Source organism: Strix uralensis, chromosome 3 (assembly GCF_047716275.1).
Source record: "Strix uralensis isolate ZFMK-TIS-50842 chromosome 3, bStrUra1, whole genome shotgun sequence".
Taxonomy (NCBI): domain Eukaryota; kingdom Metazoa; phylum Chordata; class Aves; order Strigiformes; family Strigidae; genus Strix; species Strix uralensis.
In genome coordinates, this window is record NC_133974.1 from 49717019 (window position 1) to 49744314 (window position 27296).

The following is a 27296-nucleotide window of genomic DNA, read 5'->3' on the forward strand; positions in this document are numbered from 1 at the left end:
CTGTGATGCAAAGAATTTTCATACACCACAAAACCAATTGGCTGCACTAGTCTGCCTTTCAGGCATTCCTAGTCAGCAACATTAAAGACAACTAAATTATATGATTATGCTTTAGACAGATTAATGATGCCTGCCTTGTTTTTAATTTAAGATTCATATTCAAATATAAATTGAAAGATTAGCTATTTTATTAAAAGTCGCTAACTGCATAAAATTCCCACATACTTTTGGTAATGTATTTCTGCATTTTGCAACTATAACAGTTCCTAAGAGAGGCTCAAACTGGAATAGCAATTACTGCCATATTATGGTTTGACTCTAACGTACATAGAAAATTAGCAAGACATTCATTTCCAAGACTTTTTCACTTTTAACACACACAAAAGAGGAAAAGGTTTACTGCTCAGACAACTGTTATGACTGATAAACAGGATTTTCAAAAAAGCATACCAAGAATATGTTTGTAGAATGACCTCGTGAAGTAGATGTTCACCAACTGCCTGTGATTCAGAGCCAGCCCCAGGATCTGGCCTGCGAAACGGAAGTAGTTCAAATGATCTGGATTTACAGAAGAGTTGCTGTTGGGCTGGAAAGTTGTTCCTATAAAATAAAAATATTATCATGCTTCACAACTCACTTTTTTTGGGTTTTAAGTGAAGTTCGTATTTATTAAATACACTGAGCATCTGAAACCACTGAAAGACTTTTATTTTGGGGTTCTGGAAGATTATTTAGGGTTTTTTGTTTACACCAAAGACATCAGAAAAACATATCAGAATGTAATGACACCTATTATTACAGTGATACTGCTTAGCCACTCTCCAAGGCACCACTCTGAAATAATTATCATCAACATAAGGATAACCATTATCTGCTAAATTTGGTTCTCCATCTTACTATATTGTTATGTGCATTTTTTGCTCACTCTAATGGGCACGTTTCTATCAATTTGTGAACATACTCAAAGGAAGGATCAGAACTCATCTACTTCCTTTTATTTGGCTCAAGCCAGATGCAGACAGGACACAGTCCAGTCCTGGTCTCCTTGGAAAAGACCACCTCAAACAGACATCCCTGAACTTTTCCTTTTATCTTTCAGGAACTAATCTATGCCTCTACTGTTGACTGAATTCCTTGCCACTTCCCAAGACTGTGTAAAGTATAAATCAAAACATTTATCACTGATGATGTTGATGTGTAATCTTTTATTGTTAAAGATTTCCTTTATATGAAGCACCAAAAAGACAAAAAGTTAAATACAAGGTAGACCTGGGGAGATCAACATCTGGTTTTACCACAAATTTTAACCGATTGAATTTGTGGGTTTCTAGAAGGAAATAAAGGAGTACCTCCACCTTGCAGATGCAGAAGAAAGGAAAACACTTTCTATACTGCTCTCAGTGTTATGTCCTTCTACTACCAGGCAGAAATAGCATGGACTCGTTAAAATGAACAACACACTCTCCTCTTAAAAGAGAGCGCAAAATCAAGGAAACTTCAAATTAAGGAAAACATTTCATCTGTAGTTATAAAAATGTACAATGAATAAATCACTTCTCTCTATATATATATATGAGATCAATTCTGTCAGTGTTGCTTTTAAAAAGTAACGATCTTATACTGAGACCAATTAAGTAGCTTTTTTTTTGGATTATAAAATGCTTTATAAAAGACGACACCATAAAATTAGGAAAAAAGGCAGAGACATACCATCAGCTGACTGGGTAAATAAGGCATAATCTGGATTCACTATTTCACTGGATAAGATATCAAACCACTCACGCACCACACCCTGTCCCTGCGTGTCAAAAGAATAAAACATATTAGTACATAGAGCTTTCACTGCACTACAGTTACACTGGGTAACCACATATTTCTTAGAAGTATAGAAGTTATTTTAAATTAAGATTCAGTTCAAAACAATACTTGTGAAAGAGAATTAAACATTTCCATATATAAATACCATAAAGGAAAACCATGCAATTTTACCCACCATTCCTTCTTCTCCATGAAATCTCACAGCAATCCCCTGCTTTAGTTTTGCACAATTTGCTTTAGACACAACTTCACAGCTACTCCTAAAAATAGAATCTACATACAAAGCACAAATTAATTTATCTTAATTCATTATATTGGAGTGTATTTAAAAGATATACTAATTCCATTTATAACACAATACCTCTGTGAACCAAAAGGATGTCATTTTCATTGACAGGCCTGTGCACCATGTCCGAATCTGGCTGCCCGGCATGCAGATGTTCATAGAACCATTCACAGCGATCTTTAAATGGCTACAAAACAAGAGGTAAACCATATTATATAGATGCATTCAACTGAATAATTCCTCTCTCATAACCATGACTGGAAAATGGTTATGCATACTTCTCAATTCATTTTTGAGATGTGCAGAGAGTTACTCAGTGCTACCACATTACACTACACAGTATTTTGGGAAGAGGAAAGAACTAGACATGCCCTAGAGTGCTTGCTAAAGTCTGGTATGCGGAAAGGCTGGACCACCAGTTATACAGAAATAGCTAGAGTTCACCACATAGGAGAAAAATAGCACAAAACTTCTTTCAGGGCAGGGGGGGAGGAATCTAGATAAGTCAGTCAGTCACTGGCTTCTGTATCACTGATTATCAACCACAGCTGAGCACAGAAGCACAAGTGATATAAATAAGTCATATTTGTAGTAAAGTTGATTGGCAATAAAAAAACAGGCCAAAGGAACCAGAAACCTTCCAAACCAGGTGAGAAGTAGTCCTAGCTAGTACAAGTAGTCCTTGTAGGTGAGAAGGTCCTAGCTTGCTTGAGTCAGTATTTAGATGGACATGTTCTGAAACAGATATGACACGTATGGCCCCTCACCTATCACGATTGACAGCATGTACTTTTAGTTGATCTAACAAGCAGAGTCTCAGTTCTCTGAATCTCTTTATTATTCATAACTATGAATTTCAAAACCACACGTTTTAACCAAAGAATGAATAAACAATACATCTACGCCATGTCCTAAAAATGAAACTGGATTACCAAAACCAATGTACATCTAAAAATAAAGGCACAGTACTGTTCACAAATAAAGAAATAAAGCTTTTGGAACAGATCCCCCAGTCTGGGGGTTGGGGGTAGCAGGGGGGAGGATGCAGAGTGTTCTGCATGGTTAGGGGAATTTTACCTTTGTTTACAGCAAATTCTCTTTTGACCAAAATAGTTTAATGTAAGGAACCTTTCTAACAGAGAACAAAGCAAAAGTAAACCAGTGTGTGCTAAATGAAGGACTTCCAAATAGTTCATTATCACCCAAAGACCATCTTCATTTGTAATACAACAAATACATAGCTCTGGCCCTGAGTTACATACAGACAATCATAATCTTTTAAAGGCAAGTGATGAAAACATGGCAGATGCATAACGCTACAGTGTTATGTAAAGCAGCAGATTTCCATACTGGGTTTGCTTGCTAATTTTTCCACTTAACTACACTAGGCTTCCCTAGAGTAACTCTTTAGTCTTGAATTCATGTCCCACGTTAAACCAAGAAGTGAGTTTAGGTTATGCAAGGCATCAGGATTTTACTCAAGAACACCAAACCCAAACAAAAGAAAATGGTAGGAAACAGCAAAGGGTAACAAGACAACATGATGTTTCACTGAAGGAGCTGCCACTAATTAACTATGGCCACACCAGCTAATGGTGGTGTATTTATCCTCTAGTTTGTCTCAAAATGTAAGTCAATTAAGGAAAAAGCACAGCATTTTAAAGCTCAATCTATTAGATGTGCACAAATAGATTTAATAATAGGAAGTTAACACTGTTTAACTGAAAGTTGGACTTGTAAGACATTTAACATTGGTCATCTCAAATGGACTTACACATGTATTTTAAGGAATTAGAAATCTGGCTGCAATGTCTGTTTAATCTGAACTTTCAGCATACCAGATTCAGAAGCACTGGAGGCCACACTTAGTTCTTCCATCCCATCCTCCCCAAATGGATTTTTTTTAAATATTATTATTTTTAAACAAAACACCCTCTTTATATTTATTAAAGCTGTAACTAAGCAGCTCCTGGCATTTACCTGAGCTTTTATGATGTGCATAAATCTTGACATTAGTTCAGGACACTCAAGAAGAAAATGAAAGTGATCAAAAATTATTTTGGGATTTCTGAAAGAAAAATAGATTAGAAGTCTGTTAGTCAGAGATGTAATAATAATGTTTCATGATACACGAAGTCTACATAAAGAGACAATGCAATTAGTCATATAGAAAAGGTTCAACAGACTCTTCTATTTCATGATGTTTTCCTAACTCTTGTTTCCAAATGTCTTACACTACCTCATCCTTTGAACATGGAGGATTACAAGCAGCTCTCCAGACAGAAGCAAGGTTACAAACTGGCGGTCCCAGAGAAACTCTGGAAACAGCCAAGTGTACAAGGATGGTTGAGACTCCTTTAAGAAGTCATTATGTATAATACATTTGAAGAAAGAGTTTTCATCTGCCTCAAAAGGGAAGGCTTTATTTGGGACAAAGATGAGGAAAAAAACCATTAAGAAAATTATTCTGTTGCTCTGTGAAAAAGATTTTGTTCAGAAAATCTCACAGAATCTTATAAAAGGATCGCTTACACATGCAGAAGAGTTTACTTAAGCCTGAGCTCCAAATCATTAATACAGACTCCTTTGAATTTGGCAGAACCATTAAAGTGCATATGGTACATACGTCACAACAATAACCTAAAAATACAACTCCATAAGAAGAAAAACGTAAGTTTTAATTATTTTGGGGAAAAGACATTAGAAATTCCATTTTTCCTGAAGCTTACCGGTTAACAAAACACTTAAGAACATCATCATGTTTACAGACAAATTCTATAAAACGAGGCGATGTCATCCTGTTCAAAAAAAATCATAAAGATGCTTTCGGTTAATGAAATTGAAAACAATTTGAATTACATAAATTGTTGATTTTTTTAAATAAAATACTATGCAAATAGAAACTGATAGTTTAACTAATCAATCATAAAATGAAATACTCAGCAGCATTAAGATTTCATAATAAACTAACAGAAAAGGCAAAAATGCCAATAATCAAGGTCAAGCAACCTGACCACTGTATTAACTATATGAACAAGAAAACCTCAAGCTAATAGAGACAGACATCCTTCTACTGGATAATTCCAGCTTTCACTACAACAATGGAAGCACATATAAGGAAGGACTGATAATATTTGTACAATATACACGATATGCACATTGTCCTATATTGTTGTTCATTGTATAAAACTGCCATCATGCACCTTGTAAATTATGGTAAGTGAGGAAAAGACTCATGAAGAAGTAACGTTACAAACATAGCAAACTTAATAGTGGGGGGCAAGGTGGCATTTAATGACTTCATGAAATAACAAAATTACTTGCCAGGCAAGTGTCTTACACACTGGTATGGATTTTTATTTTTTCTCCTATATATATATCTCTGAAGAATAAGGGAAAGATTAACATGGGTGCAAGTTTTACTCCATTTATTTACATCTATGTTCTGCTTTTTTTTAAAAAGATGAATTCTTAATCAGATCCTTTAAGCCTCAGCAACTGAATAATGAATAATGAGTAACGAATACTTGCAAACAAAAATAAAGTCCTCTCACCAAATGCCTTGAAAGGTTGTGAAAAATAGTACTTTAAAAAGTCAAGGATGACAATCCTTAGAGAAGAGCTGCTCATTTTATATAAAAGTGAGCTATTTTCCCTCTCCCTTACTGTTCTGAAGAAACAAGTCTCATCATATCCTTCCCCTCAACCACACAAAAAACAAGCAAATAAAAACTTCCAGACCAAATTTGTACCTTTTAAACACACTTCTGGTCTGAGAGATGATCTGAAAGTATTAAACAACTAAAAGAGTCTTCCCTGAAAGGAAATTAACTCTTTACCTGTAATTGCCACACAAGCTGTAAGATGCAATATACAGAGAAGGGGTGGGGGGAAAACCAACCACCTTAGCATACACTCATCAGTTTTGATGCTGAAAACTTGGAACATTGTATTTTGGTATATTAACAAAGAATACCTAGATCCCATATCAGCATTTGCAGAAAAAAAGCAATTGTGGCAAGTAAAAGAAAGTAACTTCAATATTTCAAATGTTAACCAGCATGAAATGCCATCTTTATTGTATGAATATTAGGAACAATGGAAAATGATGAGCTCTGTTTACTCTCCTCCATTAAACATAAAGACACTCACATCTAAAGTTAGAGCCATTTTAAATTATTTTGTCTGAAAATGTCATTTGTTATCATTGCAAATACTATCTGAAGATGGCAGCATTATTGAGTTACACCATTGTGCCATTTACTCTTATTAATATCAGAACTTCAGTAAAACAGAGTATGTCTCAGATCTCTGTACTTCTCTACACAGTTCTGAAAAGCCCTAACACAACATAGAATTCAGGTGTGGTCTGCCTTACTTTCCTGCACCCCAGGGAGTTCTCTCAGTTGTTGCTGAAACAGTTCTTACTCTCCTAGCTTCTATGATAACAACTCTCAGTTAAACTTACATGGTATCCACAGGAGTTGTCCCTAACCTGAAGCATAAATTATGCACAGGGACAGACCCACTGGGCAAGGCCCTGTGTCCAGGTGGACTTGCTGATGGAAGACAGTCACCTCTCCAACTGAATTTTGGTATGAAGAGATAAGTCAGGGCAGGGCAGGTTGGGCAGGGTAGGAGGGAAATGTACTTAATTACTTAATTATACACATTTCTGGTTTTCATTTGACTGCTGTCAATAATACTTCACTAGCATTTTATCTTAATACAGTTTGATGGAGATTTCAAAGGAAATGGCTAAAGAGCAGTTCCTTTTCAAGGTGGAGTAAAATTAAAAGTGAAAATACTGAGGTGCTTGTGAAACATTCTGATCCCCAGATCATCTTCCAGAGTGTCCACAGAGGAGTCTGCCCCAGACAAACAGTACAGCCAACTTGAAAGCTTTTATTCCACTCAGTCTGGCAGAGAAAGAAAAACCTTTACAGTGGGTGGGAATAACCAAGAGTTGTCACACAGTGGGAAGCTTGCTTCTAGATTCCTCAGGGAGCTTGTAATACCACTATACTTTCCCAGCCCTCCACTCAAGAGGGTCAAAGGATCCTTTCCCTGCAAGTTCACAAATATAATCCATAACAATCTTGAACAGACTGAGACCTCTGTAACAGTGGACACACTTTCTTTTCAAACCAGACACTGATGGCATTAAATTTACCTAAGTTGTAGTGGCTGTTCCACACAAAACTACGTTGGCCAACCCGGGACACAATTCCAAGTGAGCACTACTTTGAGATTGAACTTCTGCAATATAGCCAAACAAGTTTTGCCCCAGCTGTCATTTCCACATATGAAGATAATTCACATTTTATTCTGAGCTCATAGATCTTCTTGCTAGATAATCACATTAAATTCAGGGATAATTTCATATTAAGAAGCAACAGGAAGATCAATTAAGTTTCAAGAGATCAAAATTACATTACCTGCAAGTATCCCACATGATTACAAAGAGCCATTAGACATTCAATACAAAATCTGTCCCAACGCAGCTATGTTCATAGGCAGCAGCACTATGGAAAATTTGCCGTGTTGTTTGGTGCCATTAAAGTCAGAAAAAAAAAAAAGCATTCAAAAACTGAACTAGTGAAAGCATTAAAAGGCATACCCTTGACTGTCACTAATATCAATCTTCCAAGAAAGCATATAGGATTTTAAAATGGTAACAGTTTAGGTCCTCTCCTTACCCCTGAGGCATCTGACAGGAGCAGCACATGTAAAAGGCTTGAATGACAGCACTTAGCCTGTTTGCTGTCATGGAGATAACATCCTGGCAATCAGCACAAGCTTCCTGCTTCCCAGCAACATCGTATGTTTTTGACTCGCCAGCACCAGTGGGTAGCTCTTTTCTGCCCTCCGTTCCTGCAGCGGCAAAGGAAGGTGTAGGAGTAGCATCCTGGTGATCTGGTCCTTTTTGCTTCAGTAAAATAGAAGTAATGTTGGCAGAGTTCCTTTTGTTTTTCATCAGCTCCGTGGCTATAAGAACGAGCCATTCATCTAGAGAATGCCAGAGCAGTTCCAGTGGCTGCAATAAAGACATGTAAAAGCAGACAAAAAAGGAACATGTTGACATTAGATAATATTAATAATGTGATAATCCTCTTAAGGCAAATAAATATCATGCACATTATAAAGCTTTAAATGATCCTTTAAAAGTCATGTTAGAGATAAGACTCAAATACTCATAAAAACTTCTGTACTTGTAGCCATAGAGCACAAAGAGAAAATTTCATATTGAAGGAAAATAATCAAGCAGCAGATAGAATAAAGATAAAATAATTTAGAAAGAGTGAAACACTGAACCATTTAACAGAGTTTGGCCTCACAGTTGTTACATGGCACACTACTGCCTGACTGCTGCAGTCAACAGAGAAACACTAACACACATGTTGCATTTTCAGAGTTAAGAGTGCATCAGTTATTTTTTGAGGCCCTGATCAAAAAAGCTTCCTCTACCAGGTAGATGAAGCAAATTCCAAACACCACCACTGAAATTCACTCATGCATATATGTAGTAAGATGAGCTTTATGCATAGGGTGAGCTCATACAGCTCATTTTGATAGTACCCCAGATGTCTGAGAGTAAGGGTCACTAATACGTAGCTTTATGAAATAAAAACAAGTATCAGTAGAATCTCATGTCCATTTTTGTTAAAATAAAATAAAATTTATTGTTTTAAAGTCACTCTTTATTCACTACCACGAGCTTAGAAACAACATAATTGAAACCTGGTACAGTTCCATCATTACACATTTGCTCTGAGGTTCAGATCTACTGCAGAGGAAAGGGCTGAGATACCTGTGGCGCGCTCATGAGCATTTCAAAAAAAACACAAGGGCTGACTATGCTGTCCCTTAATGGTGTTTAAGGGGATGTTTCACAAGCATACAGGTCTAGTGAGCACAGGGATATGCATCCTACAGGGAGGTAATTCTGACTCAAGTCTTTTATAGCATTCCAAAAATAAGAGTGAGCTTCTAAATGCACTCCTTTTTCCACATATTACTGTTGCATCAACATTTGTCACCAATTAAAGCTTTCAAAGACTTCGCAGAAACTGAAAATTATGTTCTCATCTTCTAAAGTTGCCTTTAAAAATTAAGAGCTATTCAGAGCACACTGTACCAGAAGTCTACACTATCTGGAGCACTGTCAGTACACCTCACAGTGACATGCTTTCAATACGCAATAAATTACTTCCCATAAAAACTGTGTATTAAAAAATTCTGTTGAAATTTACCATTAAAAAAAATTTACCATTATGCTTCCATTTTTTCCCAATAAGAATTTTTTGGAAAGCCAGCCTGATCTCCAAGACTGGCAGGCTTTGATCAACATACTGTGTAACGCTCAATTCTCGTACTCCTAGTGACCACACATCGCTCTAGATGGTGACCTGAACACCTCCAGCACAGGTACATTTTTCTACATAAATGTCTGCCATATGGGATCAAATTAGCTTCTTTCCAAGACCTGCCTGGCACAAAACAATGTAGAAAAACTTTCTAATGGAAAACAGGATCCATTGAATATAGAATTAAAATGCAGTTGTGTTCTTAACACGTAACTCACAAGACACTAGGTAGTTATTTACTGGAATACTAAAAGATAGTTTTCTTCTCCCATACTCTCAGCACTTAACTTGCCAGACACCATTTTTCTGCTGACATCTTGTGGTTTATCTTTTATTTCCCAGAGACTTAGCATGCTTTTCAGAACTCTTGCAACTGATTTGTTTTTTCAAAGCTAGTTTTTCAGATTCTGATCACAAACTCATTTAAAAGTGTAGTCAAGCATAGCACCTTCAACATTTCACTTTCTTTTTTTCTAGTCTGACTTCAGGATATAAGGCACTCCTCTAAATTTTCCACCACCTCCATATCCATGGCTGACAGCATTTTATGTTAGCACCCATGATCAGACCATTTCAAGCGTAATATGGATATAGTCAATCAAAGCATTAGCAACATTTTTTCAAAACTAGGTCAGCATTCTTCGGTCAATTCATACCATGAATCACATACTGAACACAAACCTCCACTCAACCTTCAGTTTTCACATTTCACAAAAGTTTCTTTGGAATTATACATCTGAGTCTGAATACCAAGCTTTTACAGCTGCACATATCTCTCAAATCCAAGGATTTAGCTATGCAATGCCTTCCTCTACACCCATCTAGAAAGCAAGACACTGGAAATCAAACTCATACTCAAAGCGCAAAGTTGGAGCAAAACCTTTTGCCAGGTGACAGATAGTTAGTCTTTTAAGACACAGGGTACAGGAGAACACTTATCCATGAAGTGACTGTGTCACAGCAGGGAAGTCAATTCAAGTCTAGAAAAGAACAGTATCTGAAATGAGGGAAAAACATTACAGGCTTCCCAACTGTGTTCAACTAGACAGGGAGATTTTGCAGCAAGTTTCCCTAATACGTGATCATACTGAACAGCAACTGAAAGAGCAACACAGGAAAAAGTAATGAATGTAAACCTGGTCAAAATTACTATTCATAAAGTTTCTCACTGGTAAGATCTCATTTGAGTTAGCAGTAGCTTGTTTCACAACTGGGTGTTGAAATTCAATGACTATTTTGGTTTTTGCAAGATCAATGTCTTAATTAGCTAGTGTTTCCACTTTAAAGCATTTGGACATGCCTGAATTGACCAGGCCTGTAATGAATTACATACAGGGAACTTCAGTAAAGCAGAGATGTCGCCGTGATTTTCTTGTCCTTGTCAAGCAATAACATTCCTCAGATAAAGATATACTCACATTTTCAATACCTTCCAAGATAGATTACAGTGACAACTCTTCAAAATATGTTCAATCAGTATACTAATACAGAAAACCTTAACAAAGCATTAAGAAAAAAGTCAGAAGAAAGTTTTTCTTCATTTCTAATACTGGATAAAACGTTTTTGCCCCAGCTTTTTAAAAGGAGTTATGAAGTACATCTTTAAGGTCATCAGGTCAGAGCTATTTGGACCTAATGAGAGCATGTTCAGAAGGAAAGGAAACAAACCCTTATACCATACAACAAGGCCTGATGATGTTCCTTCGCATATCCCACAAGGGTACCATAAGACAGAACTCCTGCCACTGCTACCCTCAGTCCTCCCCAGATAAAAGTTTCTAGGTCCATTCTTGAAAGAAGACAGTATTGAAAAACAGATTAGCTTCCTATATAGTAAAGACAGACAATATCCAGAGGTCTTCATTTGCTCACATAAACAGCATTCAGAGAAACAAGTACTTTCTTGTACTGTGGAAAGTACTCAAGACCTTACATGGGACATGAACCAGCAGTCTGAGAGACTTGTTTTTTCCCATAAAACCTGTATCAAAATTCAAATTATCTACATTTATCCCCACAACTGAATTTTAAGATCAGCAGCATATTCCAATTTAAAACTTATTTCCTCTGAAATTTTCAATATGGATCTCAAATTTAAAATCTTTAAGTTCCATGTTGACTTTTTTAATACAGATTTAACTCCCATTTTGGAGCATCAAGCCCTGTGGTTTCCTTTATAGTCTGTACTAAACAGTTACACAGTCTACATTCAAGAAAACTCAAATAAAACAAAATCCAGAAAACGAATTCTTTGTCACTGACCTGCATGTCCCACATGCAAGTACTGGTACCAGTGAAGACACACAACTGCCAGGTCTTCAAGTAGCCTCCATACCACTGCAATAATCTAAAAGATATAGTAGGCTTTTTTCCCCTCCTCCCAAAAGGCGAAAAGGACCATCACAACCATGTTTTCAAGGAAAGGACAAAAAAAAAAAGGAAGGTAGGAATAAGAGAGAACAGGAAGTCACCAAATTGACTCAGCACTATGTCTAATCTCCCACTACTCAGTTACTGTAAATTCAAGGAAGAACAGGCTAGTGCAACCACGACTGAAGATTACCAGAGAGACCTGTGCACCCCATTACCAAATGAGAATAACCTCTCATCATCAGTTTTGTATTTTTGAGTTTGAACTTTAAATCAACCTCAAAAATATCATGGAGACAACAATGGCCCTAATGAAGGGCTGCCTCAGTTATAATACTTCTAAAATTAGTAAATTAAAATAGCAATAATAATTTTTAAATCATCCTGAAATTTTTGTTTTGTTAACTAATGCAATAGTAGTATATATTTGCTCATTTATTAAAAACGTGAAGAATTAGTGATATTTTCTGGCACAACCATGCCAGCTGTGTAATGTAAGTCTACTGCGCAAGACGAAAAACTCCATACTAAAATGAGAAACAATTCTTTCAGCAAACAAAGTAGTTTGGGCACACAGATAAGTGATTCTGCTGAAATACAATTTCCTTCACAAATTGTAATTGAATGTTTTTGTTTGTATTATAGTGAGTTCTGAAATGATCTGGAGCTGAAAAGCATGAAACCTTCTGGTTTTTCCTTTTTGGGCTATGAGCAAACACAAAATGCAAGGAGATGAGGTCAGCTACTCCTAAAACCTTGAAGAAAAGAAGGTAGCAGAGTATCTCACTGGAGATAGTTCCTGTATTAAGTGCATTTAACATCTGCTTGTTATTTAATCTGGTATATTTAAACCAATTTTCATTAAAACTGTTAGAAAATACTGTCTTTAATAAAATTATTCTTGTGATTTGGGTAGGGCTTTGTTTTTTGAAAATGGAAAATGGTTAAACTCACAGTGTGCCAGTCGAGTTCAATATTATTTTAGTCCTTTAAAGGACAATTACTACATCACATACTGTATAATGTATTACATTTTGCACACACTATTTTTCATACGCAAGCACTAGTTTGATATTCATTATAAAAATCAATTCATTATTAAAACTATTTTGCTATCAGAAAAACAAACATTTGTGCCTGTTTTTTAAATAGTCTAATGCTTTCCTTCTTTCCATGAGAAGAAATTTAAACAAAAACTGAGCTACTTAACTAAGTATAACTGGAATTAAGAATGTCATCCTTCATGACCCTATCAATATAGCTCTGTCTTAAAAGTCATTAGAAGTAACCTAATGAACACATATCATCAGATAAATGCAGTAATTTCAAAATATTGTTTTCACAACACTCTGGAAGAAATGCAAAGGTTAAGGAAAATTCTCATGTAATCACTGGCATCTAAATTTGGTGATATGAACTGTGGCATGTAAGATTATGGAGGAAGACGGGGGGGAAAAAAGAGACTACCCTTCACTTATTATTATGTCAGTTATATACATAATGCAGACTGAGTGGCACACAGGAAACCAGGACTGCTTTGCAGAAAAGCAAGCTATGATTTTCTACAGAGGGATTCCTCAGCCAACAAGTATGAAAAAATACCTTCAGAAATTAAACATCTAAATGGTAAGCACCTAAAGTGTTTAAAAACAGCTATAAATCAATAATCTTACAAGGGTAGTAGTAAGCTGGCAAGTTTCAAAGCATGTAATAATGAAATTCAAGACAAACTTGGGAAAAAACTTCATGGTCACAGTAAGAACAACGAACAGATTAAGAATTCAATTATTTCCATTTATCTTGTGAAGCTGCATAAAACTGAATGATCAGAACTACCAGTGAATCTCCAAATATCATTTTGAAATTACATTAATACAATCTATTAATATTACCACATTTTGAGTTCTCTATACTCTTAAATAACATAATAGAAATAAAAATAAAGTTTACCAAAATCATCTGGTAACTAAACCTTCAACATCTAATAAACAATATATTAAGAAATAAACAGAAATCATAAGATGAGATGTGCATCGGTGGTTAAATGAATCTAGTGGGAAAAAAAATAATGAAAGAGAAGGAAAGAGGTAGGCTTAAATTAAGAAGGGATAGGGACATCAACCAAACTTACTTCCTGTTCATGAGATGTCTGATTAATGAATGCATGCTTTGTGAAATTCATCTCTTTAACGTCTATCTTCCTAACAACATCATATACTTTTCTGACCTTGAACACCTGACTTCTTGGAGTTTTATTTCCATTGTAGCCCATGTCATTTCCATTACTGGGAGAGGATGGGCCAATGCGAAAGACATGGCAAAATATCCTCACGATCCTTAAGAGACTCTTCATTTGAGCTTCATAATTACTTGACAAGCTGGGGGAAAAAATGGAATATTTAAGTTTCTTTTCCTAGATGAAACAATTTAGTATATTAAGGAGTAAGCAATCTAATGGTAGGGTCTGACACACATGCTGAAAAAACCACTAAGCTTTAAACCCTAGTGAATTTTAACTTTCGTTTCCTGTACCAGCCCCAAAAGTCAAAGATAAGCACTATAATTTTACTAACATGTATTCATAATTTTAACTAGAAGTGAAATAAGAACAGCAAATTCCAGATCTTGCAAAATATCATTCGCTTTTACATACATGTATGCTTCTTATGAACGGCTGGTAAGAAATTCAACTTACTACAGTCAGGATCTCAATGTATGAAACAAATTGGGATATCCAGATGGAAATATTTTTCAATCCAGAAAAGATAGCATCCAACGGTAAAAGTGTACTGACTAATCAGATATGCTGCCACAGCCCATCCTCATCTAACTATTATCCTAAATGCCCATTAACTACCTCAATCAGACAAGGGATCAGGATGGTAAAGATGCCACTATTTCTACTCAAGAGAAACATCACCTAAAAGATACTACACAAAAGCACCACTATGTTATTTATCCAATAAATATATTAAAAGTTTTATGTCTTAACTGAACTGGCCAACACTGAATTCTGTACCAATACAGTGTAGAATATGATATATTCACGAGTTCATGCACAAGTAGTACATTCTCCACCCAATTCAACTTGCTTTCTTTCCTTAAACCCCATGCAGTAAGAATTCTGTCTTGAACACGTAACAAAAACTGCAAGAAATTAAAACTTTTTCTACTGAACTCTACTCACTTATAAATAGTATATAAGTGAGCACATATTCAATTCTATCCTTGAAGGCTTGCATGCTTACTAACTATAAGATCAGTATACACCAGGAAACTGACATCTTAGAGGATGCTGTAAACCTCTGATGCAATTAATCTGTTAATTCACAAATCTGAAACAGAGCTAGTTGTAACATTACAGTACCTTTATCATGACCTCAGTCTCCCTACATCATGGGTAAAAGCAAAAGACCTACTGGTTTTCAGCACCACATTTTAATGACTGCCACCGAGGTGTTAATTTTAAAAAGCCATATACTAAGAATTTTACCAAACTGATACACAAAGTACGACTTTGTTGTCACAATCTAGATTTTAACCAGAGAAGTTTTCAGTAAATCAAGATAAGAAAGAAATACAAAGAGTAAACAGTATAACAGTAGGAATGTTAAGTTTTTAACCAGGTAAAGAAAATCCCTTGACTAGCAGGCTGTAATTATATTACCAGCAGCTCCAGTCACAGCCAAAAATTGGCATTTATAAAGTCTTTGCTTATATACCGAAAGAATCTATAAATGCAAGAAGCTAAGTATTGAAAAAAAAAAAAAAAAAAACATTTTGACTGAGGTTTTTCCTCCCTCAGCAGCAGTGTTTTCATGGTGAAACTTCAGTTTAAATCTCCTGGTCTCCAGGAAAAGGACCCATGTATATAGGAAAACCTTAAAGTGCTTTAAACAGTTTACTAAAGCTTTGACTAGCACATTTGTAAACATTCAGCTAGGCCAAATCTGCACCAGCAAGTCCAAATCATGTCACACTACATTTCCTGGAAAGAGGAAATACACAACGGAGGTAATGCTAACTGAACAGACTCTTGCTGGTATTCAAGGCAGAAGTCCTCAAGCAGAAGCCTGGTGGCACTCCTGGCTGTCTGCTAAAAGCACTACCAAAAAATCAACTTCAGGCGCTTTTAAAGTAAACAGCAAATAAACCCAACAGCAACAGGTTGTGGGTTAGCACCCAGGACGCTAAGTGATAATACTAGTCCCGCCATGCAAGAGTATTGTTATTGGAAGCTTTCATATAGCATGCATTTTACATACTATTTGATGGAAGGAAGAAAGAGGGGAAAGAGGCACCAGCTTAGAGAGTCTATATTCACCAAGTACTACCTTCATCCTTGTTATGTTAATAATAAAGCAACTGAGAAATACTTAGTTGAAGCAGAGATTGAAGCCTCTGACAGGGAACAGAATTGGAGAGAACAGAGATGCAGTTTTTGTGAAACTGTATCTTGTAATAGAAAAAGAAATTCTATTTCCCTTGTGACATATTACAAAGTACCGAAGAGAAGTGGGCCAGTAAGAGTCTACAGGACACAGTAAGCATCTCTGGAAATGCTTGCTTATCCAACACAGAGCAAAGCTTCCAACTTGTCTTCAGCCTCCGCTAGTCGATGCGCAAGCAGCAGTTACACAGAGTACATACTGGCTCAAATTCAGAGACAGTACAGGCACATAGATACTGTTTCTACAGCCATACTGAGGGAGCATTGCTCAATACAGAGGAGCCATAACAGTAATAAATCAAATCTAAGCACACAAGCAGTTTAATTAATGTCTGAAGATACTGAAATAGAAACAAATACTGCCTCATAGAATCTAAAACAGCTACCACTACTTCTGATAATGTCTCCATACAAAGCAAGTTTGAAACCCTTTCCTGCAGAATGGTTGCATACTTTATCAGTTTATTTATGGGAGATCTATTGGCTCTAATGAAGTCTGGAGACAAAAGGCATGTGTTACAAGTCAAATTGATTACACACTGAAATCCAACAACAGCTAAAGTTCTTCAAAAAGTTATCTTTGCAGCGACAAAATGTTATATGTCTACGCACTTTAACCCCAAACATTTCAGAGGTTTAAGTCTTTTACGCTCATTCATCAAGGTGAACACCCATCAGAACAAGACTGTGATTAATGGTGTCGTGGATTTCCTAGCATTGTCTAGGAGTTCTGACCTACTATCTACAAGCTCCATCCAAATTTAACATGACTTATGGGAAAGGAAAAAAAGGCACCTATAACTAAGAACATATTATTTAGTCTCCATCTAACTGATGGGCTCCTTGCACCCCAGCCCCAGCTGACAAGCAGCAAAGTCTTACTCCTCTACAACCTATGCTGATAGGCCTCTCCCATTACAGAACACTCTTAAACCTCTCTTTTCCAAAAAGTTATCCAGAACATGTTAGCAAGGAACTTCCACTCATGATTTCAGTCTCTTGACCTCTTTCAGTACAGATTTTCTTAGCTTCTAGTAAAGCATAAAGGTTAGAGCAAATTCTGCCAGCTTTTGAAAACAGTAAAATGTTACTGGTGTTCCAACAGTTGAGGCATTTTGCACAAACTCCCTCAAACAGATGCCACAAGAACTAGGAAAGACATACTAGATAAACATGCTTGCCTGTTTTATGTGTTTCACCAAGTAACCGCATCTTGCACTGCTGAGACAGCAGACTGGTAGATTAAATTTTTGGTCTCATACCTATTAGTAGTCATGGAAGGCAATGAGAGCCAGCAAACGTGACACAAGTGTCTGAAGTAAAAAAACTCTCTTCAAACACACTAAGAAAGCATGCAGAAAAGTAAAGATGTGGAAGAGAAGAAAAGAAGAGGGGAAAAAAAAGGAATGATTGATAGTTGGCTAAAAGCTTCCCTTCCTAGAGCTGACATAGCTGAACTAACTAAACAGAATACACTTCTCTGCAACTTAAGGTTCTATGTGCCAGCAGCTATACACGGACACCAACTTTCCCTCATGAAGTCCTTGTGAAGAGAGTGATCTAAACAGGCAGTGTCATACAGAATCAGATTTGAGATCCATCTACTCCAACATGTGCCCAGCATCAGATAGTTTAGATTATTAAAACTACTAAGTGGCACTAACTACTAGGTACCTTATCAATCTACTTATGACCCTCTCACACTTACCTAAGCAGTTTGTGACCATTTGTTGTAGCAACTTCAGCAAGGCTTGTTAGGATTTTAAGATACTGGCTTTCACTCTGCTGAGACAAGTGTTCCAGAACTTGCCGCAACTGATACATTAAAACAAAAAAAATTGCATAGTGTCATGGAGCATCAGATCAACAATTAATTTAGAACATCATCACTCAAGCATTAATATCTAGCAGTATTAATGTACACCTGTATCATCCAACATCTCATCTAGCCTCAGTTAATGTTTCATTATAATTTACAAAGATTACTAGTGTCAATGTATGTACTACAGGATATAAAATATTACAGAATGCTGTGAATGCTGAATGATTAACCATGTATTATTAATTCATAAGAACAACTTATTTTGATCTGAAAAATCTATGGGATAGCTTTCAGAAGTTAAAAGTTTGAGAGCACATTTTGAGTTTCATCATTCGTAATTTACCTGTCTCTCCAGTTCACTCCTCAGTTTATGACACAGTGTAAATAAACCTTGAACCCTAGAGTTTGCTCTCACTTCCTCCATTTTTGCTCAAGATACTGAATGTCTGTCCTTGGATAAGAAGCCACACCCTGCTAACCAGTAATTGTTATGATTACCCTCTTCTCAAAATTGTCCTTTCTCTTGCTAATACTATTACTTGACTCACAAAGACTAGATGTTGCAAACACCCAGACACTGTCTTCAACTCCTTTCTCTATCCCAGACATTTTTTTGCAGATAAACTAACTCTTCAGTGACACTGCTCTTCATGCATTCCTATTGTATCCTCATTCACTCCCTTCTCTCTCACTTTCAGAAAGTTCAATAAACCTTCTCACCTTCTCCTGTAGGAAGGTGGAATGAAAAGGAATCTCATAAAGGTCATCTAGTCCAACGCTCTGCCCCAAGGCAGGAGCACTTGTATCTGTGATCCAAACTGGCTTGCCTGATTTGCCTGCCTGGTTTTCAGATGTCTTCTTCTCTGAAGCCCTACAGCTTCACTAACCGATCTCTTCTAATACTTCACTGTCCTTGACTGTGTGAAAGTTCTTCTCAAGGTTCAGTTGAATCTCTAGCTACAAATGGCTAAGGCATTATCTTTCTCCCTGCAGTCGGCATAATTTTTCCAGTTTGTCAAAAACATTTAAAACATGAGTCCTGACTTCTAACATACATCCTGTCTCTTCATGTCATCACTTCCAGATAACATGAACTGGTTTTGGGCAGAACAGCTCAGACTTGGCCATAGAAAACCACACTTAAAACATGTTTCCATTTTGGCAATGAAGCATAACTATACCATGTATTATCTAATACATTTTGCATACTCTCTCAGTCAGATCTTGTTTTTGCACACACATGCACCATTACTCAGACAGATAAAACATTCTTCACACTTACTGTCTTCACTTCTACAATATATGATAATATGCTTTGCCCTTCACCTTTCTGCAGAAAGTCTTTTTTGTTCCATGGTTTTAGTTCTTTTAACTTTCTCTTATTTGAAATCATCTACACCATCTCCCCATGCTTCTAACATACACTTTGAGAATTCTCACCCCTGTCATTTTACTTTGTGAAACTCAGCCCTGTGTCAGAAATTTAAACATTGTTTCTATATAGACTTATAAATCCTCAGTCTTGTATTGGAAGTAATGGGATTACAGAGAACAATAAAAACTTCACAAATCTAGCAAACCAAGTTCAGTGAAGTGGCAATCAATATCTTACTGAATCTATTCTTTATTTTTAATTTACAATCTGTAAAACTGTTTTCAGCTATTTTCAAGAAAGCAATATATTAAAAACCCACAGCTAGCCAGATCTGGAAGGGGAAAAGAGCACTCCATGCTTCCTTCCCCTCACACAATCAAGAAACAAAAATTCTTTTCTTTGCTTTAGATTGCACTACCCCACAATAATAAAAGAAACAAGGTATTTAAGTACCACTGGAAACAGAACAGAATAGTTTCATCTACAGCAATAATAACCAAATGAAATCACAGCTGCAATCTTTTACACTCTAATTGTACAAGCAAATTCATACAGAAAAGCACTCATACTTCAAATGTTCAAGTCATTCTAGATGATTCAAGCCTCAAGACACATCCTAGAATGGGTATCTGCAGATAATCACTAAATGAAGTAAAGTATAAAATGCTCTACCACCACCTTTGTATTGAAGCTTGCAACAAGTCTGCTCTTTCAACTCCTACACTGTCTAGATCACTTTGCCAAATATGCAAAGTTAGAACACTAAATTAAAATAGATCCTACATTTAATCCCAAATTCTTGTGTTTAAAAAAAAAAAAAAACCTATGTGAAGACTGTATATTTTCCAGGAGCGAAAGAAAAATAGATAGTGGTCAACTACTGTGGTGCTGACAGTCAACTGCTAGTAGTGTCTTCTAATCAGGACACTCATATTAAGCAATCAAATCTCCACAACACAGATCAGTGACTATAAAACACATAATACTGTATTACCATGTTTTCCCGTAGATCTTCATTCTGCGTCATTTGAATTATTGTCTGGAAAAGTCGAGGATGGTATTGTATTAAGACTTCACAAGTCTCTCCATAACCACCCTATAAAAAGCAATAGTTCAAAAACCATTTTAATTACAAGAAACATTAGAATTGGGGTTTATACTATTATAGGCATTAAAACGTCTGAGGATTACAATTTTTTTTTTTTTAAATGCTGTATGGAGAAATTTGAAATTAACTGAAATTCAATAATGTATCGAAGTTAGATATCTCAAAACATTCAGGAGAAGATGGAATCAAATTCTTTCAGTATATTGGCTCACATATATGTGCTCCCTTTCTTCTGTTTTTTGAAACACTTTCCTGCTTAGGAAGCCAAAGTTACATTTGAACAACACTCCACCTAACAATTTATCAAAGATTAAAAACAGTGCAATATTTAGCTTCTCTTCCTATTGGTGATGGATGACACCCATCTACCTCATTACACCCAGAATCAAATCCTTCAAAACAAGTATCTTCCTAAAGGTTCATAAGGCACAAGTCTGACTTATTAAAGGAAGAAATAAGTTAAATAATCCCTTCATGGGTTTATCCTTAGAAGTAATACACAAGCACGATTCCCCTTGTGCCTTACATCAACAGCTCAGACCAACTTAACAACCTTTTGCAAAGAATGTTTTTTGGAAAGAACAGAACTTGAATTTGTGGTTTATTTGTATCAAACTCTTATTTAACACAGTTGCATTTTTAAGCAGACACCTAACATCTGAATACACATCAAATTCTACATTAGAAAGATGACTGTGTAATGTATTAAATGCTGCAACTCCAGAGGCTCCTTCTCTTTGCATGACAGTTTATAACTCACCTCAGTGATAAGAGATTCATTAAACAGATTAATTTAATTGTTCCTGGTGCCAAGAAATTAGTATTAAAATTAAAACCACCCAGAATCCGCAAGACTTAATGAAAGTCAGCTCTTCAAGACCAAGGTAATACCATGTTGGCAAGAAGTATATGATTATATAATTTCAGACTTCTAAAAACATGTATCTACTCTGAAAAGCAAACCTGTAAGCAAAGCATAAAAACCCTTGATGTAAAAGAAAATATTTTTTCTCCTTTTTTACTTAGTATCATGAACTTGTAAACTAGATCATCTTGAACACAGTAAGATCATCACTACAAAACAGCAAACACCAGGTGTCACTACTCACACCTAAAAAAAGTTGACAGAATTTTGATGTATGAAGTGGAGACTGACACAGACGTTCGGAACACTAATCATAAAAACTAAGAATAATACCATTAAAGTACACATTGGTATACCGCCTTACAGGTCTGTGGCTGCAGAAAGCCTCAAAACTGACTAGACTTCCTCTGGTTTTATGGTAATGGTAAGGCATTTTGCCATAATAAAGAAGAAAAAAACTCTCAGCTTCACAGTTGAGTCAGTAGTGAAACACTATAGTGATATGACACTTCTGAGCAACTGCAGCTGAGGACTTATTAGGATTTCTTATATCCAAAAAGAAATGCTCTAAGTAACCTAACTTGACCAAGACCTTCCACAGATAGTCTGAAATTTTTCAGAGTTAAACATTCCAAGAATATCCCACAGGTACTGGAGACAGCGGTCTACCACACACACACAGCTACTTCAATTGCAGGTCTTAGGCACATGAGAAATCTTCAGACATTAAATAACTTGAGATTAAAATAATATGCTAGTACAGCAAAAGATTTGAACATTTCAACTTTATCCTGTCAAACTAAAGACATGAACCAAGGTAATGGGATGTCCACTAAGTGCAGTGATTTTTTTTTAGCCTCCAGTTCAGTTTTCTAGTCTGCTGATTACTAGCAAAGGTTCAAAAGCTTCCATTCGTGTTATTTACACACTGACCTTAAATTGATCCTATAGAAAAATGTGTGTTCACAAGCCAAGAAAAGACACCCTAGCAAGTAGTACAAACAACATTTGGTATCAAGCAAGAAAGACTGTGTTTTGCACAGTTGAAAATGCTTAAGATTTTTGTTCTTCATCCAGATATAGTATTTGGAATACCTTTGAAAAGTAACAGTCAGCACCATGTAAGCTGTTTGTTTTCATTAGTAATATAAGAAAATCTAGTAGTTGAGGTTGAAAAAATATCATCACTCCTTTATGCACGCCTTTACCTCTTACTTGTTAACAGTTAGGCAGACTTAAACAGTATCCATTACCATTACACCAAGGATTCTCAAACTTTCTAGTCAAATGGAGTTCTGCAAACTCTTCGTTTCTCATAAGCTTCAATCTTGCAAAGTGTTTAAAGATGTGAAAGACTTTTGCAAAGGGTACAAATTGGGAACCTGCCTGTAGGATCAATTTAATTGCAAAAAAATTATTTTTTCATTTCTGTTTTGCCAAAGGACTACCATCTTTCATGGCCCTTAAAAATAAAAAACGCTAATCACGTGACACCGTAGTAAAGACAGAAGTTCACAGAAAATGAGTGTTGCTAACAATACCTGTACACAGAGGTCCAGTGGAGTAATACCATTTTTGTCTGATAAATACTTGGCTCCTCTCATCAAAAGAATTTGTGCAGTGTCTCTCTGACCATGGCTATTCAAAAGAAGAGAGAAAGGGAGTTAATACAGCACTTATGCTCTACTATGAGTGATAAATCTGACTTTATTGCATCTAACAAACAAAACCAACATAAGCTAAGAGAAAACAAATAGTTACGGTATGAAACTAAGCAGAAACACAGGATGGAAGATAAGGCTACTTCCACTACCTTTCAAGGCCACTGCAGAAGCACAGTGCAAAATTAGGTATGGGCCATTTATCAAGCCGGAGTCACCTTCATCGTTCTGAAATGATTCATCTTCGCCTAGCCTCATAAATATGTATGAACTGCATTTCCTGCAAAAAAAGCTTTCTCAGTTCACACCCTAATTTATTTCACAGTCTTCTTCACTGAGTTCTGTGCTTTAACCATCAGTAAATCATTAGTAAATAATTTTTTTTGATAAAACTTATGGATTTTTTTTGCACGAGAGTTCAATATTGGCTCTAATTTCTTTTAACCAATACATGTGAATGTTTTGCCTAGCCTTTAAACGTGAAGAGTGATGAGTTTTACTTTTCCACTCAGAGTCTATTTCAGTCTCAGTCATCTATTTACAGGTTGTATAGGACACTTATGTTTCTTTGAGTTGAGAATTTCACAACTATTCCAACAGGCCATCATTGCCTAGAAAAAAATAAGACTAAAGTTTATATACCCCTCAACATTTACGAGCATATACTTTCCAAAACCCTTTCTTCTGAAGAAAGTGAGAAATTGGGTACCAGTGATTAGATACTGACTTCACTAAAAATCACTGAAACACTAGTTGACTATTGCCTTCACTGATATTTAGTGCATATACTGACAAACATAACACAGAAGCATCTAAAGGGTGGTGAAAGACTGATACAAAAGACATAGCAATTAAGGTTACAGATATAGGTTTTTCAACGAAGTTTTGTATTACTAGCTAGTTTGCAGTGCACCCTTTACACAAATGTATATGAGTATTTGCTGTGCTAGAACACACCAAGGCTGCCTGCACTGACAGTTCAGGAAGGGCACAGGAAAAGTGATAATTAACAACTGAGGGTTAACAAGTAGCTTCACTGGTCTCTCAATAGTTCCCAGCTGAGATGTCCTCATTCACGTCCTTCCAGCCCAGGAAACCAACAGATTAATCTAATGTACCAGACTTTACCCCAGTGCAAACAGAGTCAGCTACCAGATCTCAAAAAGGAGCCAAGACTTACAGCCTACTTGAAGCACCTCTTCACTGTAATACTATAATGTACATTAAAGAATAGTCAAACTTGCATTATGAAAGGCTGCATTTTTAGTTTACTCAAAATAATCCAAATTGATAGATCTCATTTTTTTCAGAAAAAGTTCCGCAGTCATTGATTTATGACTCATGCTAGAACATGCATGGCTATGTGCTTAACCTGTCTGTTAGAAAGAGGTATATAAGCCTGTAGTACTAAGTACTTAGATGAGACACCAAACTACATTCAAGCATGAGGCAAGATTAAATACCAGTCAGCTTTTATGTTTCCTAAATGTTGTGCTTTCTAATCGTTGTTATTGCAGAAAGGAAAAAAAACCTCCATACAATTATTTCACTTTTAGCACAGTATTCAAAAGTTAAGAATATACAACCTGCAAGCAAAATAGAGTGGAGTTGCTCCTGACACGTTCGGCCTGTTTATATCTGCACCACTGTCTAGCAAACACTGCACTGTCTAGAACAGAAGAAAATACCAGCATTAGAAAAAGAGCAACAGAAAAGCCTATTGGCTTGCAACTATTTAGTTTCATGCATGTCTAATTACACTGAAGGATTTAATTTTCAGTAATGAATCTGAAAACCAAAATTCCTAAACACTGTATGGAAAATCACAGCTGTCAGAGCTCATAAAGCTTCTTTTGAAACTCGCATTTTAATAACAATGCATTTTATTGAACTTCAGCTCATCTCAAAGACCCCTGGAACTACAGGCCATTTAAAAAGAAAAATGACACTTTTTAAAGAAGTAAATCTCAAGTTAGTGACAGCCATAAACAGCCTTATCATAAGCTGAAGTTTTAAATGCACACTAGAATTGAAGAAATAAGTAAGCAAATTCTAAAATATTAAGACATTGAACAGACTCTCAAACAACTTTTGCTATACTCCAGTCACAAAGTAGTTAAGTCTATAGATAACAGCTTCTCAGAATTTGGTCTTCGAAAGTCGAGTTCTGACAGTGACAACAGAAACAATCTGGGTAGAAAGACAATTTTTTTTTGAACAGTAAATAGTCCTGGAGGCAGTCTGTATTACAGCCATATAGAGTTATGCAGTTCAAGTAAAGCATCCAGACCTGTAGTCTGAGAGTAAATAGTCAGTCTTAATGCAAGGCCAGGCCTAAAAATTATTCACACAGACCAATAAAAGAAGAGTCTATGTGAAGTTTTTTACTCCTAATGTTAAATATTTAACTGACCCAACTCTGTGTTCATTTTTTATTCACAGTAAATTAAGATCATTTCAGGTTTCAAAAGCACATAATAGCTGGTACAATTATGAATCAAACATTCTAAAAAGGAAGAACATTTTCAGATGTTTAACATTACATCAAAATCTGCAATCAACCAGGCAATAACAGTAGTACAGAACTGCTGAATAGTATACAGTAAGTCACTTAAACTCCTATAAACACTGAGATCAATCATCTCCACAAGAATAAATTAGTTGTTCCCATAAAAGTGTATGCAGTCAAAACTAAGACAAACAATAGAGTTCTTCACACTTCTATTCATTACTAGCCTGAAATTTATAAAAACACACACAGCAACACTAAGGCATTACCCAATTCTTCACAAATCCGATATGTTAATAAAATTTAGAAACTTACAGTCTTGTGTCCATTTTGACAAGCTACATGAAGGGCTGTCTGTCCCATTGCATCTTCAACATCTACATTACTGACATGCTGAACAAGATCATGAAGCAATTCTGTTCGTCCATTGACAGCCAACCAATGAATCTAAGTACAAAATTATGACATATATGTTTCCTTTAGCAATAAGTATTTCATAAACATGGTTTTAAACCTGACTGTACTACGGTCAACATTTTCACAAAGAGAAGCTTTGAACAATACTATCATATGCTTACTACTTTGATCACATCTTTTGATTCTTAAGGGCACAGGACACACAGCAGTTTTGTTTATTTACATGTAAGATGGCAGAAGCTTAAGAAATGAGAATCTTCAAATTCTTAATTCAGTTTAAGAGCACCATGATAATCAAACAGCACTTACTGCAGTCAAGCCTTCGTTATTACAAATGTTGACATCTGCACTGTATTCCAGCAGCTTGCTCATACATTTCTTCTGACTATAAACAAAAGAATACATTAAAACCCAACCAGGGAAAATTATTTACAAAGACCAAGTATCTTCTTAGAGCTCCACGCACTCTAATTCATCATTGTACAAACCACAGCAGGTAGTTTTACTTTGTAAGGATTATGGTATTCAGCATGTGAAAAAGTGATTTCTCTCGTACTCAGAAGTGATCTCTATGGTACTGAGCATGTGAAAAAGAGAAGTAGCACTAGAGACTCAAACAGTGCTAGTGTGGCACAGGGCTAAAAACATAGCTGTGTAGCTGAATGTTTTTGTGGAAAGTGTAGAAGTACTTAACCACCAGTCTAACAGCTTCAGCTCAGCATGAACTACACTCCCAAGACAAGAAGCTAGAAATCTGCTAATGGAAATCCATGAAGTTCATCATCATCTGTACACTTCAGTGAACACATTTACAGTAGACCACTAAAACATTATTTAATGAGACACTCATTGTAACCCTATGTAAACCTTTGGCAAGTACACCCCTACTTTCATTAAGGCAGTTACTGTTTTTCCTACTTCATGTTTTGTTTGGTCTTTTAGTGCTCTCTCTCTCTCTCTAATGCTCTAAGTACTTTATCCTTAAGATTTTATTCTTATTTTTCCTTTTATTTGGTACCTCTCACACCTTTCTCATGCCTCCTTTCCACATAACTGTCTCCTGGGTGTATTTCTGAATTTCATCATGTACCATTTGGCTGCTTCATTCTCCCTTCTCCTACAAATACTCCTCCCACATACCTAAAAGCCATTAAACACTACCTCCTCCTCATTTGAAGTACAGTAACTGAATTGTATCATGGCTGGTAACACATACATGCTCTAAAAAGAAAAAGACAGTGTTACCAT

General features: G+C 36.0%; 1 protein-coding gene across 7 annotated transcripts in view; it reads right to left on the reverse strand.

The window, feature by feature from the left end:
• The window catches only part of HACE1 (HECT domain and ankyrin repeat containing E3 ubiquitin protein ligase 1), a 56844-nt gene that overhangs the window by 18862 nt on the left and 10686 nt on the right, over positions 1–27296 (reverse strand). For 5 of the 7 annotated variants that reach the window (XM_074862185.1, XM_074862180.1, XM_074862182.1 and 2 more), the window contains 14 exons: positions 26358–26433; positions 25947–26078; positions 24709–24791; positions 23003–23099; positions 20483–20584; positions 18000–18106; positions 13973–14219; positions 7804–8141; positions 4834–4902; positions 4085–4172; positions 2180–2291; positions 1994–2091; positions 1711–1798; positions 451–600 (listed from right to left, as the gene is read on the reverse strand). In XM_074862185.1, the coding sequence (XP_074718286.1) occupies positions 451–600; positions 1711–1798; positions 1994–2091; positions 2180–2291; positions 4085–4172; positions 4834–4902; positions 7804–8141; positions 13973–14219; positions 18000–18106; positions 20483–20584; positions 23003–23099; positions 24709–24791; positions 25947–26078; positions 26358–26433 (1787 nt within the window). The remainder of the gene's footprint in view (positions 1–450; positions 601–1710; positions 1799–1993; positions 2092–2179; positions 2292–4084; positions 4173–4833; positions 4903–7803; positions 8142–13972; positions 14220–17999; positions 18107–20482; positions 20585–23002; positions 23100–24708; positions 24792–25946; positions 26079–26357; positions 26434–27296) is intronic. The other 2 variants (XM_074862184.1, XM_074862183.1) reach the window with 2 other exon arrangements.